The following is a 24,038-nucleotide window of genomic DNA, read 5'->3' on the forward strand; positions in this document are numbered from 1 at the left end:
ATGGATCAATAGCACAGTAATTACACCTCTCCGGTCTGACTTATTTAAAGGGCTTGCCCTCTTGCAGTTTGTCTCTAAAATAGCAACACGATATCAACTGCTTCCATAATGTCCCATGTCTTCCTAACTCAGGTAATGTTATAGTAATGTTAGGTAATCAGGTAATGTTATTCACTTGTATTTTTATTTTTTATTCCTATTTATTCACTTGTATTTTTATTATTTTTTATTTTTTATTTTTTATTTTTTATTTTTTATTTTTATTCCTATTTATTTCACTTGTGTTTTTATTTTTATTTTTTTTATTTTTTTATTTTTTTTATTTATTTATTTATTTTATTTTTTTATTCCTATTTATTCTATTTATCCCCTTTGTATATTTTATTTATATTTGTCTCTGTATATATATATATATATATATATATATATATATATATATATATATATATATATATATATATATATATATATAACAATTCTGTAACTGTAACTTCGGTCGTTGCTGTGCTTTTTGGAAGTCGAATTTCCCAGAGGAACCCACCCGAGGGATTAATAAAGTTCTATCTTATCTTATCTTATCTCTCTTAGATCACAGCCATTTTTCTTTCAAACTGCGTCTATTTACTCTGTGTCCAAGAAATAATCTTCATCTATTAGCCCTTAGCTAGGAACCCTCTTTTTTATGCTGGTTCTACTGTCTTTTTCTGTTCTTAGCAATTCTCTTTAAAGTGTTAACTCTCTCTTCATTTTGACATAAATTGTTTGGCAAAACAGAATTGTGTAATCTGGCAGTAATAATAGATCAATGTCCTAAATAAGTGTTTACTATTCTAGTGAGTTGATCCTTTCTAAAACTTCATGTTCTTGTCATTTTCTTCTTTCAGACACCAGTGCTTTGGATACTCAGGTTTTAAGCCACTGTTTATCATCAGATAATTGGACACTTGTGATTACTGTGCATGTGCATGTGTGTTTTTGTGAATGTGGAGTTTATAATGTGTGTGTGTGATCAAAGTGATATTTGTAGGTGTGATAGATAATTGCAGCATGTGCCCTTATGTTGGTTTTCCCTTTATTCCTTTTTTTTTTTTAGAAAATTATACATGTTTCAAATTTCACATTTGGTCAGTGAGAAGGGAGCATTACACAATAGGCAAATGTGGCCTAAAGCGCAGAGAGCGGCAAAACTCACAAACTATACTGATGTGGAATTATTTTGTCTTTTGCCTGTGGTGCTTTCCTCTCTTCTCCCTGTGCGGTATTATTCTGCTCCTATCATTTATCTTGTCCTGAATTGCCCTCCTATTGTACCTATTTTCCCACGTTCTTGTTATTATAGTGTTTATTTCTTCTATCTAAATTGTCTCCCATTTTCCTTGTGCGTGTTTGAGTGCTTTCTTCTTTGTAGTTCTTGTTTTACACTATGTGTTTCTTCTCTCTGAAGCCTCGCAGTCTTTTGGATCCCAAAGTGCTCGGCTTGCAGACCGGGGGGTGAGTGGTAGCTCACGTACTGATCTGATTGGTTCACAATTACTCAAATTGGAGCTGCTGTGCTGTTTGTACCCTCATGCTCACTCACCTGTAGCTGAAAGGCTACAGGCATGCTGCTTTGCTGGCATACAGCCCCAATTAAACTACCACGCTTGCTATTTGGTCAAATACCATAGGGGGATAATGCAGCCATTAAAAGGCAAACATGCCACTCAATGAATCCTGAATGAAATCTATAGGAATATTCAACAACACCAAAGATGGTGATACAAGCGCAACTTCCAGTGGAAACAACATTATGTAGTATCAAAGCCTTTTTAAACATGTTTTTTAAATTAGATTTGACTCCTCAGTCCATACATGCATTTTTTTTTCATTGTGACCATGAAAATGAATTTTCATTTAGATAAACCTACAGGCCTGTCAGGATTGCTAGAAGGAGGATGACTTCACACTATTTATATATGTCACGTATTTGATTAACTTCCTGTTAAGTAATGCGAGTGTCCATGCAAGCGTATGAACCCAACTGTTTAGATATATGTGATAAACTGTCAAACGTAGCCTCAGTTTACCCCACTGCATATCATGACAGTGTAGACAATGCAGTGTAACAGCAGGATACACCAAGCATTAAGAGAGGGGAAGCTCAGGTCTCCTGGATGAGGAAAAGGACTGTGCAGTTTGTCATGCTGTGTATCTTCAGGGTCAAATCACTGATGTCGTCGAGAGGGCTGACAGAGAAGCTTGAGGAGCTTTATCTGTATGGAGGCATTGGGGCCTCGATGTTAGGTTGAGGTCATTGTGGAGTCTTTGAGTGACAGTTGAGGTGATGCCACTGAGAGCCTCGTGGGATTGGAGTAAGACATGTGGGGAAGTATTGAGCACAAGGGAATTGAAAAATAGAGAGAGCCAGATAACTGGAGCTGAAGTGTTTAAACATGACACAAATTGATATTAAAGTTCATGTTTTTTGAGGTGCAGAGAAAATTTGCATAATTTTTTTTCTGCACTGGGCCCTCAAAATTTGAGTTTTATTGAGTACAAGTTGAGTTTCAGACTCAACATGTATTAATTGTATATAATATAAATAATAACAAGTATAATATGTGTCAGTAATAGCCATCACCCCTGGTATGTCTTAGAAAAAAATAGATAACATGGAAGAAGTGGAGGTTATGGGTACAGCAGGGGGTTAGAGGGATTATTTCTATTACTAGTGTTTGTTCACAACAAGCAAAGTGGAAGGGGGTAAGACAGGTTCAGAAGGAGGCATGATCCATGGGGTTTGACAGTTGTGTAAATCAAGGCCCCCCTTTCCCTGTAGTAATGTCTCCCACAGCATGGCATTATTATGATATTAATACACCTTAAATCTGTCTGCTTCTCCAGGGCTGGCAGTATTCTTTATGGTATTGACAGCATGCCAGATTTACGTCGCAAGAGGACAGTGCCTCTTGTCCGAGACCTGGTGAGTCATCTGCCTCAACAAGGTTATGTGTGATTTATGTCAAATCTATCTAAGTGACCCCATGTTTTAACACGGTAGTGGAATCATTCTCAGTGTAAGTATGAGCAGGGGGTCCCCTGTAGTAGACAAAAATACTGTTACAGTGTTTCAAAGTGGCACTGTTTGTTTCTCATCATTGTCCTGTACTATCCTGTATATAACAACCTCCAAGAATTTGTCATTAAAATCTGACTGTGTCAGGTTTGCATTTTAAGTTCTTATAGCTTATGATTGTTGTAATTAAAAATGAGCCGACTATACAGACATTTTATTCGAAATAAATTTAGGTGTCACTTAGACATTCACTGTGGCAAAATTAAGCCAATAAAAAGGTGATGGGTAATAAAAGCAAACACCTAAATCTCTGGCTATTCTGTTAGAGCAGTGCCTTGTGGGTATTTAAAATCTAACCTTAGCCATAACGCTGTCGCTTAATTAATTAGCCTTGAGAGAGTGTTTAAGACATTGCATCACTATGATGCTCCGCCATTTGCTTTTATTGCAACATAATGTGTCATAAGATATCCCGCAGAGCGGCATGTTGCAAACAAGTCCACTTTAGCACTGTGCCACATGGTTAGTCTGTCTGAAAGACAACAGTCTGTTGTGATGCCAGTAGTATTCATGTGTGTCTATAATTGTTTGTCCACTATGTACTGCACACTATGTCTGTCTTGTATGTGTTTTTGTGTCCTCTTCATGTTTTTTAGCCAAAGCCAAACAAATATTAACACAAATCAGATCTTTAAACAAACTGCTTGGTATACTCGTTAAGTCGAATGCCCTTCCTTGATTGGTTTTATTTTGAAATATTACAAAATGAGTTTTGTGTAAATGATAATGCAATTTGATGTCATGCACATAGATGCTGATGAATGTTTATATCACGGTGAACAACATGAGTTGATGCTGTATTTGTCCATATCTCTCATGAAATTAATAACCAACAATGTCTTGGTAAGTATGGGTTGTCGTTTTTTAAATTTTCTTCTGAATTTTGGTGTATATTTGCCATTCCTACAAAGACCCATAACAGCTATGGGTAATATTTTTCAGTGAGTTGTCAGATTTCAGCCTCGCCGATGTTCGCCATTTTTCTTGCTTTTTCTGTTGCTCGGCAGGTGTTGAAAAATTGTATTTAACTTGAAATGTTGACAACTCAGCCCAAAAATATATCCGAGAGACTTCATTGACTTCTGATTTAACTGTGTGAGGCTTTTAAATCATGTAAAAGTGACACTGAGCAAGCCTTTTACACATGGGATGAAGTCAGTAGTCAGCAAACTAATTGGTCCCCTTTCATTGCCTCTCCTTTGTCGATGTCCCCCATTTGCTGTGCGATTGCTTCAGGGCAGCAACAGCGTTTGATTGGAACGGACAGCAAAGTTCCCCCACATTATGGCGGGATGCAAAAAAAAAAAAAAAAACCCAACAACAATATCAAAAGTTGAAGATTGATTCACAAAGCACTGAATGCTATATTGTAGCTGAATAGACAACATCTGGTCACAGGGTCCTCTTGTATTGCCCGCAGCAACCTCACCAGTGCTGGTGCATGTTGATAAACTTACATCAACACTCACGGTTCATGTAGAGGTCACGTTCCTTCCTACATTCTCCATGGCTTCCATGGATCTTTACCATAGCTGGGCTGTGCAGACAAGAGGGTCGTGGTAAAGACTGATCCAATATTGTCAGCTGTCCATGTCTGCATTCCTCTGTTATGTAATTTTCCTCAGTATGGGATAAATGTTTATCAGTCTCTGCTCACCCAAACTCAGTGGATATTACTATGACAGCTAATTTAAGTAAATGTGTGTATTAGTGTGAATGTATGTGTGTTACATGTCAGTGTTTGTGAGAGTGCCTTGTGTGGGTGTGTATTGGTTTTTGTTCACATAAGTTTGTGACTGTCTGGGCAGATGTGTGCGTGCGTGTGCCTGAGTGTGAGTCGGTGTTGTGCAGTACAGCTGGCTTCACTCATACGTGAGTGTGTGTGTGTGTGTGTATGTGTGTGCCATGTGTTTCTCTGTTTGTGTCAAACTAATGTGCAGAGCAGACAGCAGAAAATATGATCAAAGCTTCATCCAACAGAAAACTGAATATAAATGTCAAGCATGACTGCAGTTTAGTTACTTCTAGTGCATGAATGGATAAAGAATCATGCAACCGCTGTTTAATCTCTCTTGATAAATAGTTGAATCTTTCTAGAGCTCTGTGCCCTAAGCAGCAGTCCTGCATGGCAGTTGAAGCACCTATGCTCTCACTGTGGATTAGAAATTCAATTCCTCTGCTGTTTATGCTTTCAGTGTTCCCCCTCCTACTCTTTGTCTAATTCAGTTTCTCTCATTTTTTCTTTCATTCTTTATTCATGATCTCTTGGATATTACAGGCTTTGGTAAGCTTGCTTTCTTTTCCCCCTGTGCTAAAGTAATATTCTCTGTTTAAAAAAATTCTTTCAAATGTTCAATGAAACTACTAAAGTAAATCTGCGTGTGGTAGTCAATCTGTTCTACATTTAATTAAATATTTCTACTCCTTAACACATAGTTTAAAGCTGTGTCTAAATCCCCCCAAAATACAGCATAAAAGTCCGGATAGGTAAAATGGGTTGGTGAATTCATCTCTTTTTTATTGTCCTCTTCTTCCATCAGACCCTAACTGCTCGAAAGGCAGGCATCTCGTTCGCTCTGGTGAACAGGTCCACCCTGAATAACGAGGAACTGGTGAGTACATGGAAGTCATTATGTGGTTATTGCGATGTGTGGCTATTATGTACTATTAATGGAACATGGAAGGCTTTACAGGGACAAAGGGTGCTAGATCCACCTCATGACTATTTTGGGGGGGCTGTATTTCGAAAGTCTGGTACTGAAATGCTTAGAAACTTTTAGAGCTGTGCTGTGTGCTGCAGCCATTGTACTTCAGGGTGCTGGGTCATGTTGGCAGGAACACGGAGTTCCAAAATGTGAGGATTACATTACTAGGCCACTTTACTTCTTACATGTAGATATAGCATACTGTGATCTGTCTGCGTGCTGGTCTGTCTGTCTACAAATAGACAGCTTTAGTTTAAAGAATTGGTCTTTGTGACCAGCTACTATGTGGCCAAGTTCAGAAATTAAGCAGTGGTCCTACTATTTTATTTTGACTATTAATAATGAGCACTGCATATTGAGGATGACTGAGATCTAAAGAAAGGGCAAAATGTCTCAGTTGATGGTGTGAGACACTTTTGTGACCTCTAAAGCTCTCTCTGCATTAATGGATTGTAATTCTTCCCTCCCAGAGGGAAGACAGCGTAACAGGAGGCAAACAGCAGGAGAAAGCAGCTTCTCAGCAAGACAAACAAGCAGACAATTTCACATCCGTTGATGTGCAACAAGGGGATGCCTAAGCCTACAAGATTACTGGATTCACATGCGCTCTGTATACATATTGCTCAAAGATTTAATCTTTTCAAAAGGTCCTAAATGCAGCTCTCAGTTCGTGCACACTGATTGTGCACATGCTTGTGTCGCTCATAAGTTTCACACGCTTGACTTGTTCCTCTTGGTCCACATGGCCAGTTTCCCTATGGTGACAGGGGTCTTGATTGCTTACTAATAACCATGGATCGTTTTAAAGGAGCTTTAGGGATGAACAACTCATGACCTAGATGAAGGAGAAATGATGTGAATGATGCAGCATCCTAATTGGTGTACAGAGAGCTGATTCTTGAATAACTTTGTGCTGTGGTGTGAAGACTTTAGGGGTTCGAAGAGCTGTATGCTGATTAGGAGCAAACTGGTCTTAATATTGGTCAGGGGGAGCTGACTTCTGAGCAGAGCTGTAGATTGTGTGGTCTTAGAAAGTAGGACGAGCAGATGTCAGAGTTTTATCTGCTGCATTAAGTCCAGGAGAGTGCTTCCCTGTGAAAACTCTGAGAGCACTCAGTAAACAACCATATGCTATTTAAGTGAGGAGAATGGACTAGTAAAGGAAGGGTGAGAAATTGACAGGAATTAAGAGAGAATGAGAGAAGATCAGGGCAAAAAGGGATTTGTCATTTTGACCCTGGGGCTGTGATGTCACTGCGCAGGCAGCCGTGGTGAACAAACTGCCTTCCCTGGAGAAATGTTTCACTCTACTCATAGTGCTTACTTCTTCCATCCTCTCATTGTTTCTCTGGACTACGCCTTCCAGTTGTTGTTTTTTTTTAATACAATGCAATTTTTTGTGACTCATTTTATTTTAAGAACATATAGACTTCCCTATCTCCCTATGCTGTCTCTTTCTGTGTCGTGTTTCCCATGCATCTGCTTTTTAGAGCAGAAAGAAACATTACGTGTGGGCCGGCTAACTGCCTGCGTGTCCGCTCAATGTTCTGAGCTGCATGTGATCGCAGCACTCAAGCCTTTTAACGGTGACTGTCAACATAAAGTGAGGCCATGCTTACCTGCTGAGACAAGGCAGGGACTTTTACAAAGGAGGAAGGAAGCTACGATCTGACACTTTTCAAAGAGTACCTGGAAATGAGATGTGATGTGTTGCTTAAGTCAGTTCAGATATAATCCGGGAGGTCGTTAGCAGCAAAATATGCTCTATTGATTTTAAAATGCTTGCTTGTGATTTTGATCCAAATGATTTTATGCAGTTTTTCAAATCTAGCCCGACATAAACTTCAAAATGCTTGCAATTGTCTAAAATGTATTTGCGCTTAAAAAAAATAAAAAGCCTTGTCAGAGGGGAGACAATAGACTGGTTAGTGCAAGAGATTAGCGATGTAGAAGGCTGAAACAGCATGAGCAGGATGGCTGTGTCAATGAAGTGGTTGACAAGGACAATAGGTGGTGAAATTGAAAAGGAGGGGTGAAAGGAGGAGCTGAGATTAGATTCCTCTCTGTCATGTTGCTCTCAGGCACAGACACAGGCTGCCAATCAATCCAGTAGAGTCTTGCACAAAATCACCAGGGTTACCTCACAGTTTAACACTTGGGACTCACACATGCAACACTCTGCTCACATCTGCTGCACTGTGTGATGTGTGGCAGAGGAAGGAACAGAGAGTGATAGTGGAACCAGTAATAAAATATTACTTGTGTAATGGCCAAAGAAACAGACAAACTGAGTTTTGCACATTTTCACTGCGACTCAAAGCATTTGCTCTGTGGTTAAATTAGAAAAATAAATCAATTATTTGCCAGCTAAGTGGGTTCACTGAGAAAAACCGTTAGTGAGATGTCTCTGAAAGAAATTTTGATTCACTCATATCCTGCGGGCTCTGCCAGTATTAGGCAGTTCAGTATTAAATTTAGCGAAGAGCAGCCTTCTGGGTGTGGCCATAGTGGAGGCTGTGCGTAGGTCGTGGATAAATCTCAGACATCTGCTTCATCTCATCATCCTCAGATTAAAAGGGAAATCTCTCTGTCTCCAACTATGTTTCATTAGAGGTCCTCCAGGGTTCAGCAGCCTCTGTGTTGTATCAGCAAAGTTTCACAATGTTAGATAGCCGTGTTGTCCTGTCATCTGGTGTCATTTAATCATCTCAGCAAGTGTGTGTGTGTGTGTGTGTTTCCGGCTGAATGTGTGTCAGCAGGCAGTACAGCAGTCTCGGTAAAGTGCAGAGCTACCATTCAGGTGTTAAAGCACATTGTCAACACACTGGAGGCTGACAGCAGTGGGAGGGGTGGAGAAGAAGGGGTGAGGAGTGGAGCGCAGTAGAGGTGGTGAACAAGTACCTCTTGAAGATTTATTTAACTGCAATACATCTCATACTCTTTCTCTCTCTCTCGTTCCCTCTCTTTCTCTGTCTCTCTCTCTCTCTCCCTCTCAATCTGGATAATGCTCACTTTTAAGAACCTTATTTACAGCATTCATTGATTCTGCCTTCAAAAATTGGCAAGGCCTTGCTAGTTTTCTAGTCCTTGTGCATAGCAAGGCTGCTGCAGTAAAGCATTCGATTTGAAGAGGCTTCTGTTACACACCAATCAGTCCAGGCAGGTGTCTTGTAGAATTTAGTATTTGGTTTAGAAACACTTTAGCCAGGAGAAAACTCAATGGAAACAAGGCCTGTGGGCTAAGGATGCTGTTAATTTAAGCTTAATGAGATCTAAGACTGATTTATTATAGCTGACAAAGGGAAGGAACTTTGTCCAAGAAAAAAGAAAAAAAAAATTGCTGCAGTACCAAATGAGAGTGCTTTTTAGTCAAGTTATGTAATTGCCAAGATTAACGCAGACACGTGTTGTAAATTTCACCCAGCCTTGAATGCACCTTAGTTTACTCAGACGTTTTTCTAATTTCAGACAGTTGCGTTCCCACAGCAGTTGCAAAAGTATTACTCTTCCTTTAGTACTGATCTAAAGTTGTAGGGAACACCTGAAAAGCAATTTGAGTACAAACTTGTTTTTATTAACTTTTGAAGTTGTTATGAAATCTCATTTTCTCAGGCCTATAGTGCCACGAGAGTTTAACAACAGCAGCAGCATCTCTTTCGATCCACTCAGCCCCCGCATCTTTTCCGTCATTGTCTTTATACCTTTATTATTTCTCATATTTTTAAAAATTCCCCTTCTTTCTTTCTTTTGTTCTTTCTTTCAGAAACTACATGTCTTCAAGAAAACCTTGCAGGCACTGATCTACCCAATTTCATCCACAACACCCCATAATTTCGAGGTGTGGACAGCAACTGCACCCACCTACTGCCATGAGTGTGAGGGTCTGCTGTGGGGCATCGCCCGGCAGGGGATGCGCTGCTCTGAGTGTGGGGTTAAATGCCATGAGAAGTGCCAGGACCTGCTCAATGCAGATTGTTTACAAAGTAAGGAAGTACCTTCATTTATATACTGACACTAAGCTGCTTTATATTTTACATTCAATAATTCATTAATGCAACATATCTTGGTGTTTTTAGTATGCTTGCTCATGGGTGTTTGTTGATTTATCATTCATAATTAACATGATTCAAATGTTTTTTGGCTAATAAACAAGGAGTAGATTAATTACTACAGTGTGCAGCAGCCGGAAACATATTTCTTCTGAAAATCTGGTCAGTGCACACATTATTTTTGGTGTAATTATTTTCTCTCCCCAGTTTTCTAAATATCACCAGTAAGCTGAGAGCCTAAAGTATTAGTGAATGGTGTTAAAATGGTTTGTTAAATGCATGTTACATATGTCCTTGTACTCATAGCTACATGGCACATTTACAGTGCTCTGTCAGTCACTAGCACTCATTACGATCTCCAGTCAGGTTTTTCAATCAGCAACAGCCCTGTTGTGACCGTGTAGACTAATTTGAACAATGCGACATGGAAGCTCCAGGATGATCCGCACGGCAATCCTCACTCACTCTAAGTGGATTAGCGACACCCTGCCTGTTACAAAACTCAATGTTTTATAACACGTTCATACTAGCATAACAGTGTTTTATAGTTCAAACCGTGATTCATCTTTATCACATTCATCTGCACATGAATGCGCTGCTGATATGCAGTGTGATACTGGGATCAGATATAGAAAATTAACCGGTACAACTTCCTCTTTTGTCCTGCAGACACATAAAAATAATACACACACACGTGCACACGCACGCACACACACTCCATCATTATTACATAAATTACTGATTTGGCTTTGCCATAAATGCTCAGAATCAAATGTGCAAACTTTACTCTTCATGCACACTTAGAGGTGCTGATTTTAGAGAAGATGCTAATGGCTCGGTCACACTAGAGTAAAAATAGGACAGCAGCGTCTTTGCAACTAGAGAAAAACTGATGGTTGCCCAGCAATTGCATTGAGTTTTTTCATATTCAGCAATTGATTGCAAGTTGCTGTGCGACCAGCTATCAATCACTTTTGCAGTGTGATTGCGCAAGTTGTCTTGTGGGAGGTAGCCTGTCTCCCAACAAGTGGGCTCAGACTGAATGTAAATAATTGCAGTCTAATTTCTAAACACTGATATATTGCCAACACATTGCAATCAATCTGAGCCAATGAATGAAACTCGTCCGTGACATGGGTCTTTGCAGTAAGGGATTTGGCTCAACTTTGTGGCTGTAGATGGCAAAAAAAATTGCAATTTTTGCTCATTTACTGCAGTTAATTGCCATCTTATCATAAGCAGATAGCATATAATTGCTAACTTGACCCAATTCAATTGCAAACTGAGGGCAGACCGACTGTATCGTATTACCATTCTAACATTTTGACGTACCAAAACGGCTTTGCAGATGGCGACCGACTGCCCATGCCACAGACTCCAACCATTGTTTTCCGTAGTGTGACTGTAGCAAGCCTAGTGCTCAATATTTATACATAGAGTATGCAAACTACTTAGTTTTTTTTTTTAGGGGCAGTGGAGAAGAGCTCCAAGCATGGGGCAGAAGATAAAACCCAGAATATCATCATGGCTATGAAGGAACGCATGAAGATAAGGGAGAAGAACTGCCCTGAAGTATTTGAAGTGATCCAGGAGATGTTCCATATCTCCAAAGAGGACTTCAGCAGCCATCTGAAAACAGCCAAGCAGGCTGTGTTGGAAGGGACCTCTAAGTGGTCAGCCAAAATCAGCATAACAGGTTAGCCCAATTTCTCATTATACCAGAAAGTTCATCGTCCACGAAAATGTCAAAAATGGGTCATAGCATACCAGCAATGATATGGATTTTTTTTTTTATTTCTCTCTCATTTACACATTAGTCATCAGTTAGCAGATGACTGATAATTGCTTCTCAGTCAGTAATATCTGCTATGAGTGACCCTTGACTCAAAAAGCAATTCAAAAAAACTGTCAGAGGCCTTGTCAAATGACAAGCAATGTTATATTAACGAGTTTCATCTCATTAATAATCTCTCTGACACCAGACCACAAGCAGAAACACATATTTATTCATCTGCAGAGAAATTGTAGATGAATAAATGTGTGAGAAAGAGAAAGAAATTGATCTAGTAGTTTGAGGAGAGATAATTTGCTTTTAATACCATGAGAGTTATTACTGGAGATAATATAATAAATAATTTTTCCGGTCATCTTCTAGATGATTGTGAAAGAATTCTTGCAATCATCCACTGTCTAATTGATTTGTGTAACACGGAAGGAAGCTATGTATTTTTGATAATGCTTGATTTTTGTATCTAGTGCTAATAAAAACAAGAAAAAGTTATCAGGTTTGCCATGATGCTTCCCAAATGTTAAATGATGGCGCATTAAGTACAAAGCATCAGAGATGTTGTAATAAAGAGGCTATAATGACTTATTATTACAGTTGAACAGTAATTTCTGCAACTGAAAGAGAGCTTTATGTCTTTTTCACGACCATGGTAATCGCTTTTACAGCTATACTGACACAACTTTGCAGAATATACTTTGAAAATGAGACCCCCAAAAGCAGCACCTCAAGCTTTCTCAGATATGCCAGTCAAAAACGTCTTGCCTCGGAATGCCATTTGACAGCATTTTACTACATATTCAGATGAAAAACATTTATTCTGCTGAGGTGATGGGGTAAGGTGTAGGGGATGGAGGATCTGGGCTCGCGGGTGGATTATCAGTTCCACAGGTTACATAGTAGTTAGGTGTGTCAGACGGAACAGTTTCTCCCTTTTGGTGCCCTAAATGCAAACGTAATATGATCTAGTTATATTTTTTCTTACCTAACTTCCTGTTTTTTGTTTCTTTTGTTAAACAAAACTAACCAGCTGAACTAAACATTTTTTTTGTTCATATTTAATTATGGGTGTCTTTGCCTCTGATTGTAAAACCTCAGCTGTGTTCTGTTGTTTATATGGTCTGTCCTGCAACACGCACACACATAAAAAAAATAAAATCAATAAAGCCATAGGCATGAAATATAAAGATCTGCTGTTAAAATATTTATCTTCTCTGAAGGTAGTTCTAGATGACCATGTTATGGTTTATATCGTTTTGCAGAGTGAATCTGGGACATGCATCTAATTTCTGGGATTAAACATTTCTCCCATGTATGTTAACTGGCTTCTGAAAGAAGGTCAGAAAGTTATATTTGTAATGTGGCCGCGGACAGCGATCCATCTCTGAGGCCACTGTGCCAGGTCCAGCTCATTTATTGCCCATCTTGCATTTCTCACAGTGTCAATACAGCAGAGAGAAATAGCAACAGAGAAGGTGAGGTGACAAATGGAGGTGTAGGGAAAAACAGGCAGAGGACTGGGAGAGCAGAAAAGGAGAAAAAATAAGAGTGAAAGAGACGTGACAAAGACCCATGGTTACCTCAGTTGATTTTCTGGGGGAATTATTGAATACTCCATTTTAGAATGTAAGCAATATGTTTTTATTTATTTACTCTATCAGTCATTAGATAAAAACAGACTGGGATTAACTGTGCAGCACAGACAGTGAGCATGGGGTGTTCTGTGTTTGTTGAATGTGCACAGTAAATTTGAACCTTTGTCACCCATAAACTAATTTTACATCTGAAAGTCTGAAGCGCCCTCTTTCAAACAAGTTATCCTTCTTTATCTATATTTTTTATATTATTTCATAGCAATGTTGTTTTGAGATGATGTTTCTTATGAAGCAGATATGCAACCAGACTCCTCTGTTCAGTATCGGTTCCTCATACTAAAAACACAGCATTTTATGCTACAGTGTTAGTCAAGCATGCAGCATGGGAATCTTATTTCTCTGTTGAAGAGCTTCACAACAATTAATTGGTTTCTGAGATCATCAAATTCTCATGAAATGTAACAATTCTCAGAGTAATTTCTCATGTTTACTGTTAAACAGGAGTGTGCATAAAAAACAGAAATGCAGACTAGGTTTAAATTAGTTTTTGTGTATACTTGAGAAAATTTAAACCCAGAGAGCCGCATGGGATTTACAGACAGGATTCAATAGAATTTAAGTTTTATAAACAGATTTTGTTGTGGGATAAAATTCTGCGAAACACCTAATTTGCCTCTGGTTTATTCTGTTTAACAGAGGGAAGTAGCAAGAAATAAAAAGCTGGCTTTCACAGACAGAGCTAAGATATTAGAAGTGTTCAGATGAGGGTAGTGACACTCTTTTATGGCAATCTTTCATCAGAGGGATTTGCGGTCCATTTGTTATTGTTTGTGAAATATACAGAAGTAACACGGCGAGTGGCGAATTTAAAACGCTGCTTATGATGTAAAAAATGTTTTATAGCAGCAGCATGTCATGTCTGGGATTGAATTCTTATATAAAAAGGTGTGAGGGCAGTGGGTTTACTTGCCATTGGGTAATTTTAACAAATGCTTTATCTTAAGCATACATGTGACCCTTTAAGCATATGTCAGTTTCTCAGACCTCTTCTTTACTACAAGATGCCCTGAATTCTGAGTACCCCCAAAGCAAGCATGCAGGCTGTGACTCCCCAAACCTCTTCTATCCTGCCTACCAGCTCATGTCAGCATTGAGCTGAAGGATATATATGTACCCTGAATTATTTAGACTGTCACTTATGCATATTTAATGCTGCAGTGTCCTTTTTCCCTTTCATGGCACGGTGAAATACTACTGTCTCTCCTCTGCACCTTCCTCTGTGTGTGGAAGTAAGATTCAGAATCAATGAGTTTTCTCTGAAACCCAGCAGTGGGCATAAACACAGAGGTGGAAACCTCATATAGCCTAGATGTAGGAAGGGATAATCCATAGACAACACATACAAAAAACAATGAATAATGGTTGTTGTCAAGGAGCCAGAGAGCTGCTTTGTTGCATTGGCTATTGCAAGCTGAGTGTGGCAAAACAAGCAATTTCTTTAGTTGGGATGTGAGAAACGTGCAGCTTCTCGGGCACACTCTGAAGCAGGTTCTCAGCGCCTAAAAGAATGACATATTAAATATGCTTAATTTGAGTGATAACTTAAAAAATTGTTTTAGAAACACACCATGCTAAATACAATGCTGCTTTAGAGGGCATATTGAAGCAGTACTATTTATGCCAGAGAAGTCAAACATTCAAAACGATGTCATATTTACAGCTTGTAGTACTTAAATGACCCAGCACTGATTTCCAGTTATCTCCTGTCTCCAGTTATGAGTGCGCAGGGTTTACAGGCCAAGGATAAAACGGGCTCCAGCGACCCTTATGTAACCGTCCAGGTGGGCAAGACCAAACGCAGGACGAAGACCATCTTTGGAAACCTCAATCCAGTCTGGGATGAGAAGTTTAACTTGTGAGTTCTCTCGATAAATTTGACCTCTGCCTGACCAGATAATCCTCGGTGAGATTAAGAATGATCTGTTCAAGGGAAGTCTTAAGACATCTTAACAAGGCAAATAACACAGGTCATAACCCTGCTGATTCAACAATGAAATGAATTAAAGCTTTACTGCTTTAGTTGCATGCGATTATCATTTTTCTCCATTTCGCTTATAGTCTAGAATATAGTCTATTCTCTTAGGTCTGCTAGCTAGCTGGCTTGACAAAATACAAAGCCCAAGCAGAAAAAATGAGTGGTGGTTTAACCTTTTTGTTAAGGCAGGTTTCCATCATAGCCCATGAAAGATGGCATTCGAACCATCACTTGAAGTAAACTCTTATTCTGTCCAAAATCAACTGATAGCATATCATGTCCATTAGATTCTGAAACGGATAAGAAGTTAAGAAAATTGATGGAAATTAGATCTTTACCTTTTAAACTTGAATCATTTAAATACAATAATCAAGAAGTGCTTTCCCAGTAGGTCTGACATTATTCCATAATGATAGATGGAGGATGTGGATGTCAAAGTAAAATGCATTTTGTTGTTACAGTGGGGCAAAAAAGTATTTAGTCAGCCACCGATTGTGCAAGTTCCCCCACTTAAAATGATGACAGAGGTCAGTAATTTGCACCAGAGGTACACTTCAACTGTGAGAGACAGAATGTGAAAAAAAAATCCATGAATCCACATGGTAGGATTTGTAAAGAATTTATTCGTAAATCAGGGTGGAAAATAAGTATTTGGTCACCTCAAACAAGGAAAATCTCTGGCTCTCACAGACCTGTAACGTCTTCTGTAAGAAGCTTTTCTGTCCCCCACTCGTTACCTGTATGAATGGCACCTGTTTGAACTCATCATCTGTATAAAAGACACCTGTCCACAGCCTCAAACAGTCAGACTTCAAACTCCGCCATGGCCAAGACCAAAGAGCTTTCAAAGGACACCAGGAAAAGTATTGTAGACCTGCACCAGACTGGGAAGAGTGAATCTACAATAGGCAAGCAGCTTGGTGTGAAAAAATCAACTGTGGGAGCAATCATCAGAAAATGGAAGACATACAAGACCACTGATAATCTCCCTCGATCTGGGGCTCCACGCAAGATCTCATCCCGTGGGGTCAAAATGATCATGAGAACGGTGAGCAAAGATCCCAGAACCACACGGGGGGACCTGGTGAATGACCTGCAGAGAGCTGGGACCAAAGTAACAAAGGTCACCATCAGTAACACAGTACAACGGCAGGGAATCAAATCCCGCAGTGCCAGACGTGTTCCGCTGCTGAAGCCAGTGCATGTCCAGGCCCGTCTGAAGTTTGCCAGAGAGCACATGGATGATACAGCAGAGGACTGGGAGAATGTCATGTGGTCAGATGAAACCAAAGTAGAACTTTTTGGTATAAACTCAACTCGTCGTGTTTGGAGGAAGAAGAATACTGAGTTGCATCCCAAGAACACCATACCTACTGTGAAGCATGGGGGTGGAAACATCATGCTATGGGGCTGTTTTTCTGCCAAGGGGACAGGACGACTGATCCGTGTTAAGGACAGAATGAATGGGGCCATGTATCGTGAGATTTTGAGCCAAAACCTCCTTCCATCAGTGAGAACTTTGAAGATGAAACGAGGCTGGGTCTTCCAACATGACAATGATCCAAAACACACCGCCCGGGCAACAAAGGAGTGGCTCCGTAAGAAGCATTTGAAAGTCCTGGAGTGGCCTAGCCAGTCTCCAGACCTCAACCCCATAGAAAATCTGTGGCGGGAGTTGAAAGTCCGTGTTGCTCGGCGACAGCCCCAAAACATCACTGCTCTCGAGAAGATCTGCATGGAGGAATGGGCCAAAATACCAGCTACTGTGTGTGCAAACCTGGTAAAGACCTATAGTAAACGTTTGACCTCTGTTATTGCCAACAAAGGTTATGTTACAAAGTATTGAGTTGTATTTTTGTTATTGACCAAATACTTATTTTCCACCCTGATTTATGAATAAATTCTTTACAAATCCTACCATGTGGATTCATGGATTTTTTTTTCACATTCTGTCTCTCACAGTTGAAGTGTACCTCTGGTGCAAATTACTGACCTCTGTCATCATTTTAGGTGGGGGAACTTGCACAATCGGTGGCTGACTAAATACTTTTTTGCCCCACTGTATAAGTGTAGTCTTATTGCATCGCTTTGGTCACCTCTCTTCCTTTCAGTTTACTTTATATTCTGAATTATGTCCACGCAAAAACATATAGCTGTTAAAATATATCACTAATCTAAAACCAAGTAAATTGTAATGAAAAGTTAAACCAGCTTTCAGGAAAATATTTTGAACCTAAACTTTATTCCCAAATCGATAGTTTAGAAATTACAAACACCTGGCTCTTTTATAAACCCTGTGGGATGCTTGCCGTCTTTACCTTAATTAACTATCTTTCATTTAGATGAGTACCAGACTTGAAAAAAACTAAAGTATAAAAAGGAAAGTGGATTTCTTCCACTTAGTAGCTGCAAATCTTAAACATAGGATATGACATTAGTTTTTCACTAGTGCTGTGCAGATACAAGGCTTCCCACGATTATTGCAGTGAAAAGTAATAATAGTAAGTGCACCCCAAACTGATTTGTAAATACTCATTATGCAGATAATAATCAGATAATTAGATATTTAGCCTTTCTAGATGTCTCTGTTAAAACTAATAGAAAAACTACATGCACATATAATTTGACCCAAGTTTGGCCCCAGTCCACAAAGCTTCAGCAAAGCAGTGCATATTTATTTCTTTTCCTTTTTTCTTTTCAGTTTAGCTTTAATAATCCTCTGTTTGTAGATAGGGTACTGTTAAAGGACCACAGAGGGTTTTTCATGTTGACTTAGAGCAGCGAATGGCATTTTTCATTTCCACTAACACTAAATTTTCCGGTGTTTTTTTTTTTTTGCAGTCTTTGCCTGTAATACTCATGTGTTCCTCTTTTCATGTAAAATTAAGTGTTTTTTTTTCTAATGATTCTGTTTTGGACTGCTTAGTGGTCATGATATTAAATATACTTATAATAATCATAATAACTTCTTAGCATATGGTTGTACTTGTGTCCTTTGGAGATTTTCTGAATGTTTGTGTGTTTTAAGCTAGTCACAAACAAAATTCCACACCTGTAATGAGACTCCAGTTGTGGCTGTAATGAAGGTCTTTCCCATTACTACAGGGATGTAGATTAATAGAGCGATACATTACTGTGTACTTGGCAGAGAGCAAAGTCCCAGACTAGTGCGGCGGCAGCAGCCAGTGCTTTCCCCAGAAAGGGATTAGCTAAAAAAAAAAAAAATCCCCAAAAACGGCAGAACTGTTTTCTCTCTGGCCGTCACATCCAAGATGTCATTAGAACAAAATGGAATCTCTCAGTTTAAATTCTAGAGAACAGATTGACCCCAGAAGTGCTTTGGTCAACGATGTTCTGTTTAGCAGCGTCATTATTGTGAAGCATCTGTCAGCTGCACATATGCAAGGATGCAATGGATATTTTACAGTGGAACTTATAACTCACAAAGAAATAATCAGTGCTATGATGCTTAACAGTGATCCTGGTGAAATGTTCAGCTTTATTCTGATAAATTTAGTAGGTAGTAGGGGAAAAGTAAAACTAGAGATACAGAATAAAGGTCATGCAGTGACTTGAGGTAAATCTTCCTGCCTGGCAGAGAGACGTTCTCCAAAAGTATGGACATGATAGGCATTTACACTCATTGAAACACAGCAAAAAAATTATTTAATTAAAAAAAAACCTAATATTCTTAGGCAAGAATTGTTCTCCATATGCCATGTAGGAAAGGCTCACAAGTATGTGTATATTAGAGCTTATATTTATGCTTCAATTGTACATTTGACTGCCATTCCGCTCTGCTGAATACCCCAACCTGATGAGCTGTCACTGAATATGCCTTTGCTACTATTGGTGTTTCTGTTACTGTGATATTTTTTTTTTTTGCTTGACTTGACGTAATCAACCTCTAACTTCCAGTGAATGTCATAACGCTACCGACCGCATCAAGGTGCGTGTGTGGGATGAGGACGATGACATCAAATCATGGGTGAAGCAACATTTCAAGCGCGAGTCAGATGATTTCCTGGGCCAGACCATCATCGAGGTTCGCACTCTCAGTGGGGAGATGGATGTATGGTACAATCTAGGTACGTTACCATTGTGTGAAAATGTGATGACATCAATTACTTTTTCTGATGTACAACATGAATACAATGCCCAGGTTTTGACCTTTATTCATTTATCAAAGTGTTAGACTTTCAAATGGTAATATTGCCCCAACACAATAGCCCATACCAAAAAAAACCCAACTAAATAACTAAAAAATTAAAATAAAGGATGCACATACATACCGTTGCTGCTTCCAAGTCACTTTGCAACCTCTGGCCCAGCTTCTCCTTGTAATGCAGTGTTGGGCTTGTTTGTTTGACGCTTGCTCCGTTCTGTATGTTAGTAGGGAAAGCGGTTTCTTGCTGCTGTCCCAGCCTCGGGCTTTTTTTGTATACACGTAGACGAGCAAGGAGGTATGCCCTTTCTGCCTCAGGCTTTCGATGTGTGCATGTTGAAGGGCAGCGAGGTCTCAGAACAGAGCCATGTGCAGAATATAAACTACTACAGATGGAATAATAATTTTCTTTGACTAATGTGATCCTGACTGAAATTGGGTTTTGGATTAAGATGGGTGGCGGGGTAGGTTTGAGGGGTATGGATGTAGAGTCGTTACCAAAATATATGTAAATATATATATATATATATATATATATATATATATATATATATATATATATATATATATATATATATATATATATATCTATATATATATATATATATATATATATATATATATATATATATATATTGCTTCCCAGGCAATCATTATTATGATTATTGCACATTTTGCAAAGTTCACACAGTATGACAGCAATGCAGCCTCATTTAACCGCTTGATGTCTTTCCCCTTCGCTTTCCTGTTACATTGCAGCTGCTTTAGGAGCTGATGCTGATAACTGCTTTTGAGATATAATGTGGTTTAGCTGTGGCCACCATTACTGTCCATGCGCTATCTTTCACTGTATCTGCTCTCATATATCACTGGTTTCACAATGTTGCATGAGGTTGAATGGCAGCATAATGGAAGATCGCACTTTTGCTGAGGTATTACGACTGGCGGGTGTTGTCTTTGTTTGCCTCTCGAGCTAAACGGAAGCAATTTGTGGTAATAGTGACCCCTTCCCACTGCTGCTGCTCTATGCCTTTTTAAATGTCCACAATGAATGTTTAAACAGGCCTTTGCTGGAGTGGGTGTCCACCCCTCCAGCTGCTCTCCTCTCTAAGCCTCTTCAGATCCTCTTCAATCTGGTCCTTTGCGTTTGTGTCTGTCCCTTTGTGATGTTATTATTTTTTACATGTCTCTCTCTTGAGCAACTGACTGCAGAGGAAAATTTCACTGCTTTGATACAGAACAGTTGAACTGTATATGAGAGCACAGAGGGGCGCCAGTTAAATGTCTGTAAAGAACCCCCACAGCGTCATTAGCTACCAGACAAGTCAATGTCTAATCCAGACCTTCCCAGAGCCATGGCAGGGGGGCGCGGAATGAAAAGGAAAAGATGAAAGATGAAAAGGGGGAAAAAAACAAAACGCTTGGACACTGCTAGCACGGGCGCCTACAGAAACGCAAAGCAGGAGATGAAGCATCACTGAATATGTTTCCAAACCAACTTCATCCTAAGCCAAAGACTAGAAAATATGATGAAGCATATCTTCCCTTTGGTTTCACCTGCACAAGTGCCAAGGTTGGTCTCCCCTGCAGAATTGGTTTTCCCTTTGTCGGGAGCAGCGCTGGGCTGTTTAAATCACGGACAAACAGTATCCCACATTCTTGATTTTTAGTTCACAAACACTTTTTGTAATGACTAACTACTCCTGACATTTTGGAGATATACATACTATACTATACTTTATACAGTAAAGTTACAGTGAGATACAAATAATATCAGGCTGATCCTGTCACGATTTGTCCCCCGGTTCAAATCACGGACAAACAGTATCCTACAGCTGTTTATGTTTTTAAACCTATTTTGCACAGAGAGGCATTTTTTGAAAAATGTATTGATAGCAATGTTGAACATTATTACACAGGGAAAAAAACAACTACACGTAAAATAATCACACCGCGACGCCTCTGTCTTTGTAAATGGAGGGACAATAACTGTGTGTGTATGTAAGCGTGTAAAACCTGCAGATAGTCAGATTAACAGAAACAGTATTTTGTCTCTATCTGCCATTCTGGAATTCATCTCATGTAAACAATAACATGGCGCACAGCGTGACGTGAAAAAAGGCACATACCTTTGACGTTGCGTGACGAACTCTGTATTCCTTGTCCACACGTAAACGCAAAATAGGAGTTTTAAAAAATCTCCGTTTTCGGTGATTGGAAACGCCGTTTACGTGTGGACGAAACAGCTGTGTTTTCAAAAATACCCGTTTAGGTGCGGACGTAGCGTAAAAGAGTTAGTAGTTTACCTGTAATTTATTGCAGATTACTTGTATTTGCTTAATTGTTTACTAAATGTTTGAGGTGCGAAATAAACCGCAATGGAGCAAAATATGGGTGTGTGTGGTCGGAGGATGTGTTAGCACGCGCGGGGGGGTGGGGGCGCGAACATTTTTCTTGTAAAACAAAGGGGGCCTAGCAAAAAAAGTTTGGGAACCACTGGTCTAATCCATCATTCTTCTGGTTCTGTGTTTCACTGAATGTGGATGTGTAGAGTCAGGTGGATCCCCCAACATGAACTATCCCAGCATGCAGTGGGACTCGATGTGCCAAGTAAATTCTTTAACTTTGCGGGAATGATGCATGCTTCCCTCATGTGCTGAGGTGATGATGGTGGAAGAGAGTGATGTCCAATAACTGTTAACTGTTTTGATATCTGTCAAAGGCCATAGCGTGATTCATTATTTTCATGCTCACCAAACCACTGAGTGACCCTTCATGCCCTACAGATGGGACCAGTGTCTCTCTGGAAGAGACCACTCCCATGAGAAAAGAAATATTTCATCTTGGGATAAAAGAGATTACCTGAAAACAACTTTGTATTGATTTGCGCTGACCCTTCTTTCTAAGGTGAAAAATAAACCCAACCTGTAACAGCAAATTACTCTCCACAGAGTTACCCAATCTCCTTACTGTACGGGTCGTTTTTTTTTATTTGTCACATGTGGTCTTTGAGTGTTGATATTTGCTAGTGGAGAATTAAACCCAAAAGGTTATTGTATGTCATTATAAATGTTATTAATGCCTCTCGCCAAGATTTCTGTGTCAGATTATGTCATAGATGTATTTTAATGTTAGTTTTTTTGTTTTACACAGTGTTCCTGATTTTTTTTTAACATTTGTCACACTTTCAGGTTTCACATTGTGTTTTAAAATATATATATTATTTATTAATTAAGGGGAAAAGCTATCCAAAACTACCTGGCCCTGCGTGAAAAAGTAATTGTTAAACCATGAATTAACTGTGATTAACCACATTTTTTGGAAAGATTTCAATTCAGTTTCACTAGCCACACTTAGGTTTAATTATTTGGTTAATATTGCTAGACCTGTTGAATCAAGAAATGATTCAAATAGAACCTGTCTGACAAAGTGAAGTAGACTAAAAGATCTAAAAAAGCAACACATCCAGTGATGTGGAAGACTCATTGTCAGTTATCACAAATGCTTAAATGCAGTTTTTTTCTTGCTACCAAAGGTGGCACAACCAGTTATGAGGTTTAGGGGGCAATTACTTTTTCACATAAGGCCAGCTAGGTTTGAACAACTTTTTTAATAATAAATGAAATAATCATTTAAAAACTCAATTTTGTATTTACTTGGGTTATCTTTCCCTAATAGTACAACTTGTTTGATGATCTGAACAATTTAAGTGTGACTAATATGCAAAAAAAAAAAAAAAAAAGGAATTCCAAAGGGAGGAAGCACTTTTTCACAGCACTGTATGTCTCTTCTTTGTAGTGTGGTCAAGGACAGATTTATAAGTGATGGACATTATTAAATTTGATGTTCTTTTTCAGAGTAAGGTCACTTCTTACAGGCTTGAGCTTGTATCTCACGCTCTCACTCTTTTTCTCTCCCTTTCAGTCTCTCTCATCCGTTTTTTTTTTTACTGTGTGCAACAAAACTTGTAGAGATTAATGTGCTTTATGTCTTTAACTTGTTTCGCCATCTGCTATTGTGAAGAAAAAAATTGTCAAAATCAATGGCCCGCAATTTAGAAAGCTGTGCAGAGTAAAAAGAACAAATTACCAGTCCATACTAGTCAATCTGGTGCACGATAACCACACTGCATAGCTCAAAATATAGGAAATGAAAATTGCAAACTGTGTTTTGGATAGAATTAAAATTGAACAAATATTGCCATCTACTCTCCTGATAATTTTAAGTTATTCTAAATGTCTAATCCAGCTCGGTAATGTTTTACAGATAAAAGAACTGACAAATCTGCAGTATCTGGTGCCATCAGACTCAAGATCAGCGTGGAAATGAAAGGGGAGGAGAACGTGGTTCCTCCTCATGGCCAGTACACCTGTTTACACGAGGTAATCAGCATTTGATTTGGTACTAGGAAAGGTTGCTGCTCTAATCCACTGATCATTGCCACAGTTCTAAGCATCATGTTTATAAAGACAGTTACAGCTATGATAAGGTTTTTCATCAGCTGGCATGCACCACCCAAAAAAACTGTCATGACACCGTGCTCCATCACCCTAACCTGTTCCTCTCTTATCTCTCGTGCCACTCACAG

The 24,038-nt window shown here is 39.1% G+C and overlaps 1 protein-coding gene across 7 annotated transcripts in view; it reads left to right on the forward strand.

Moving 5' to 3' along the window:
* Positions 1 to 24,038, forward strand: part of unc13c (unc-13 homolog C (C. elegans)) — a 187,602-nt gene that overhangs the window by 97,598 nt on the left and 65,966 nt on the right. For 3 of the 7 annotated variants that reach the window (XM_026172660.1, XM_026172653.1, XM_026172688.1), the window contains 10 exons: positions 885 to 907; positions 1,445 to 1,491; positions 2,884 to 2,962; positions 5,394 to 5,399; positions 5,656 to 5,727; positions 9,584 to 9,803; positions 11,338 to 11,565; positions 15,024 to 15,165; positions 19,204 to 19,373; positions 23,717 to 23,832. In XM_026172660.1, the coding sequence (XP_026028445.1) occupies positions 885 to 907; positions 1,445 to 1,491; positions 2,884 to 2,962; positions 5,394 to 5,399; positions 5,656 to 5,727; positions 9,584 to 9,803; positions 11,338 to 11,565; positions 15,024 to 15,165; positions 19,204 to 19,373; positions 23,717 to 23,832 (1,103 nt within the window). The remainder of the gene's footprint in view (positions 1 to 884; positions 908 to 1,444; positions 1,492 to 2,883; positions 2,963 to 5,393; positions 5,400 to 5,655; positions 5,728 to 9,583; positions 9,804 to 11,337; positions 11,566 to 15,023; positions 15,166 to 19,203; positions 19,374 to 23,716; positions 23,833 to 24,038) is intronic. The other 4 variants (XM_026172669.1, XM_026172696.1, XM_026172679.1 and 1 more) reach the window with 3 other exon arrangements.

Source organism: Astatotilapia calliptera, chromosome 1 (assembly GCF_900246225.1).
Source record: "Astatotilapia calliptera chromosome 1, fAstCal1.2, whole genome shotgun sequence".
Classification (NCBI taxonomy): Eukaryota; Metazoa; Chordata; class Actinopteri; order Cichliformes; family Cichlidae; genus Astatotilapia; species Astatotilapia calliptera.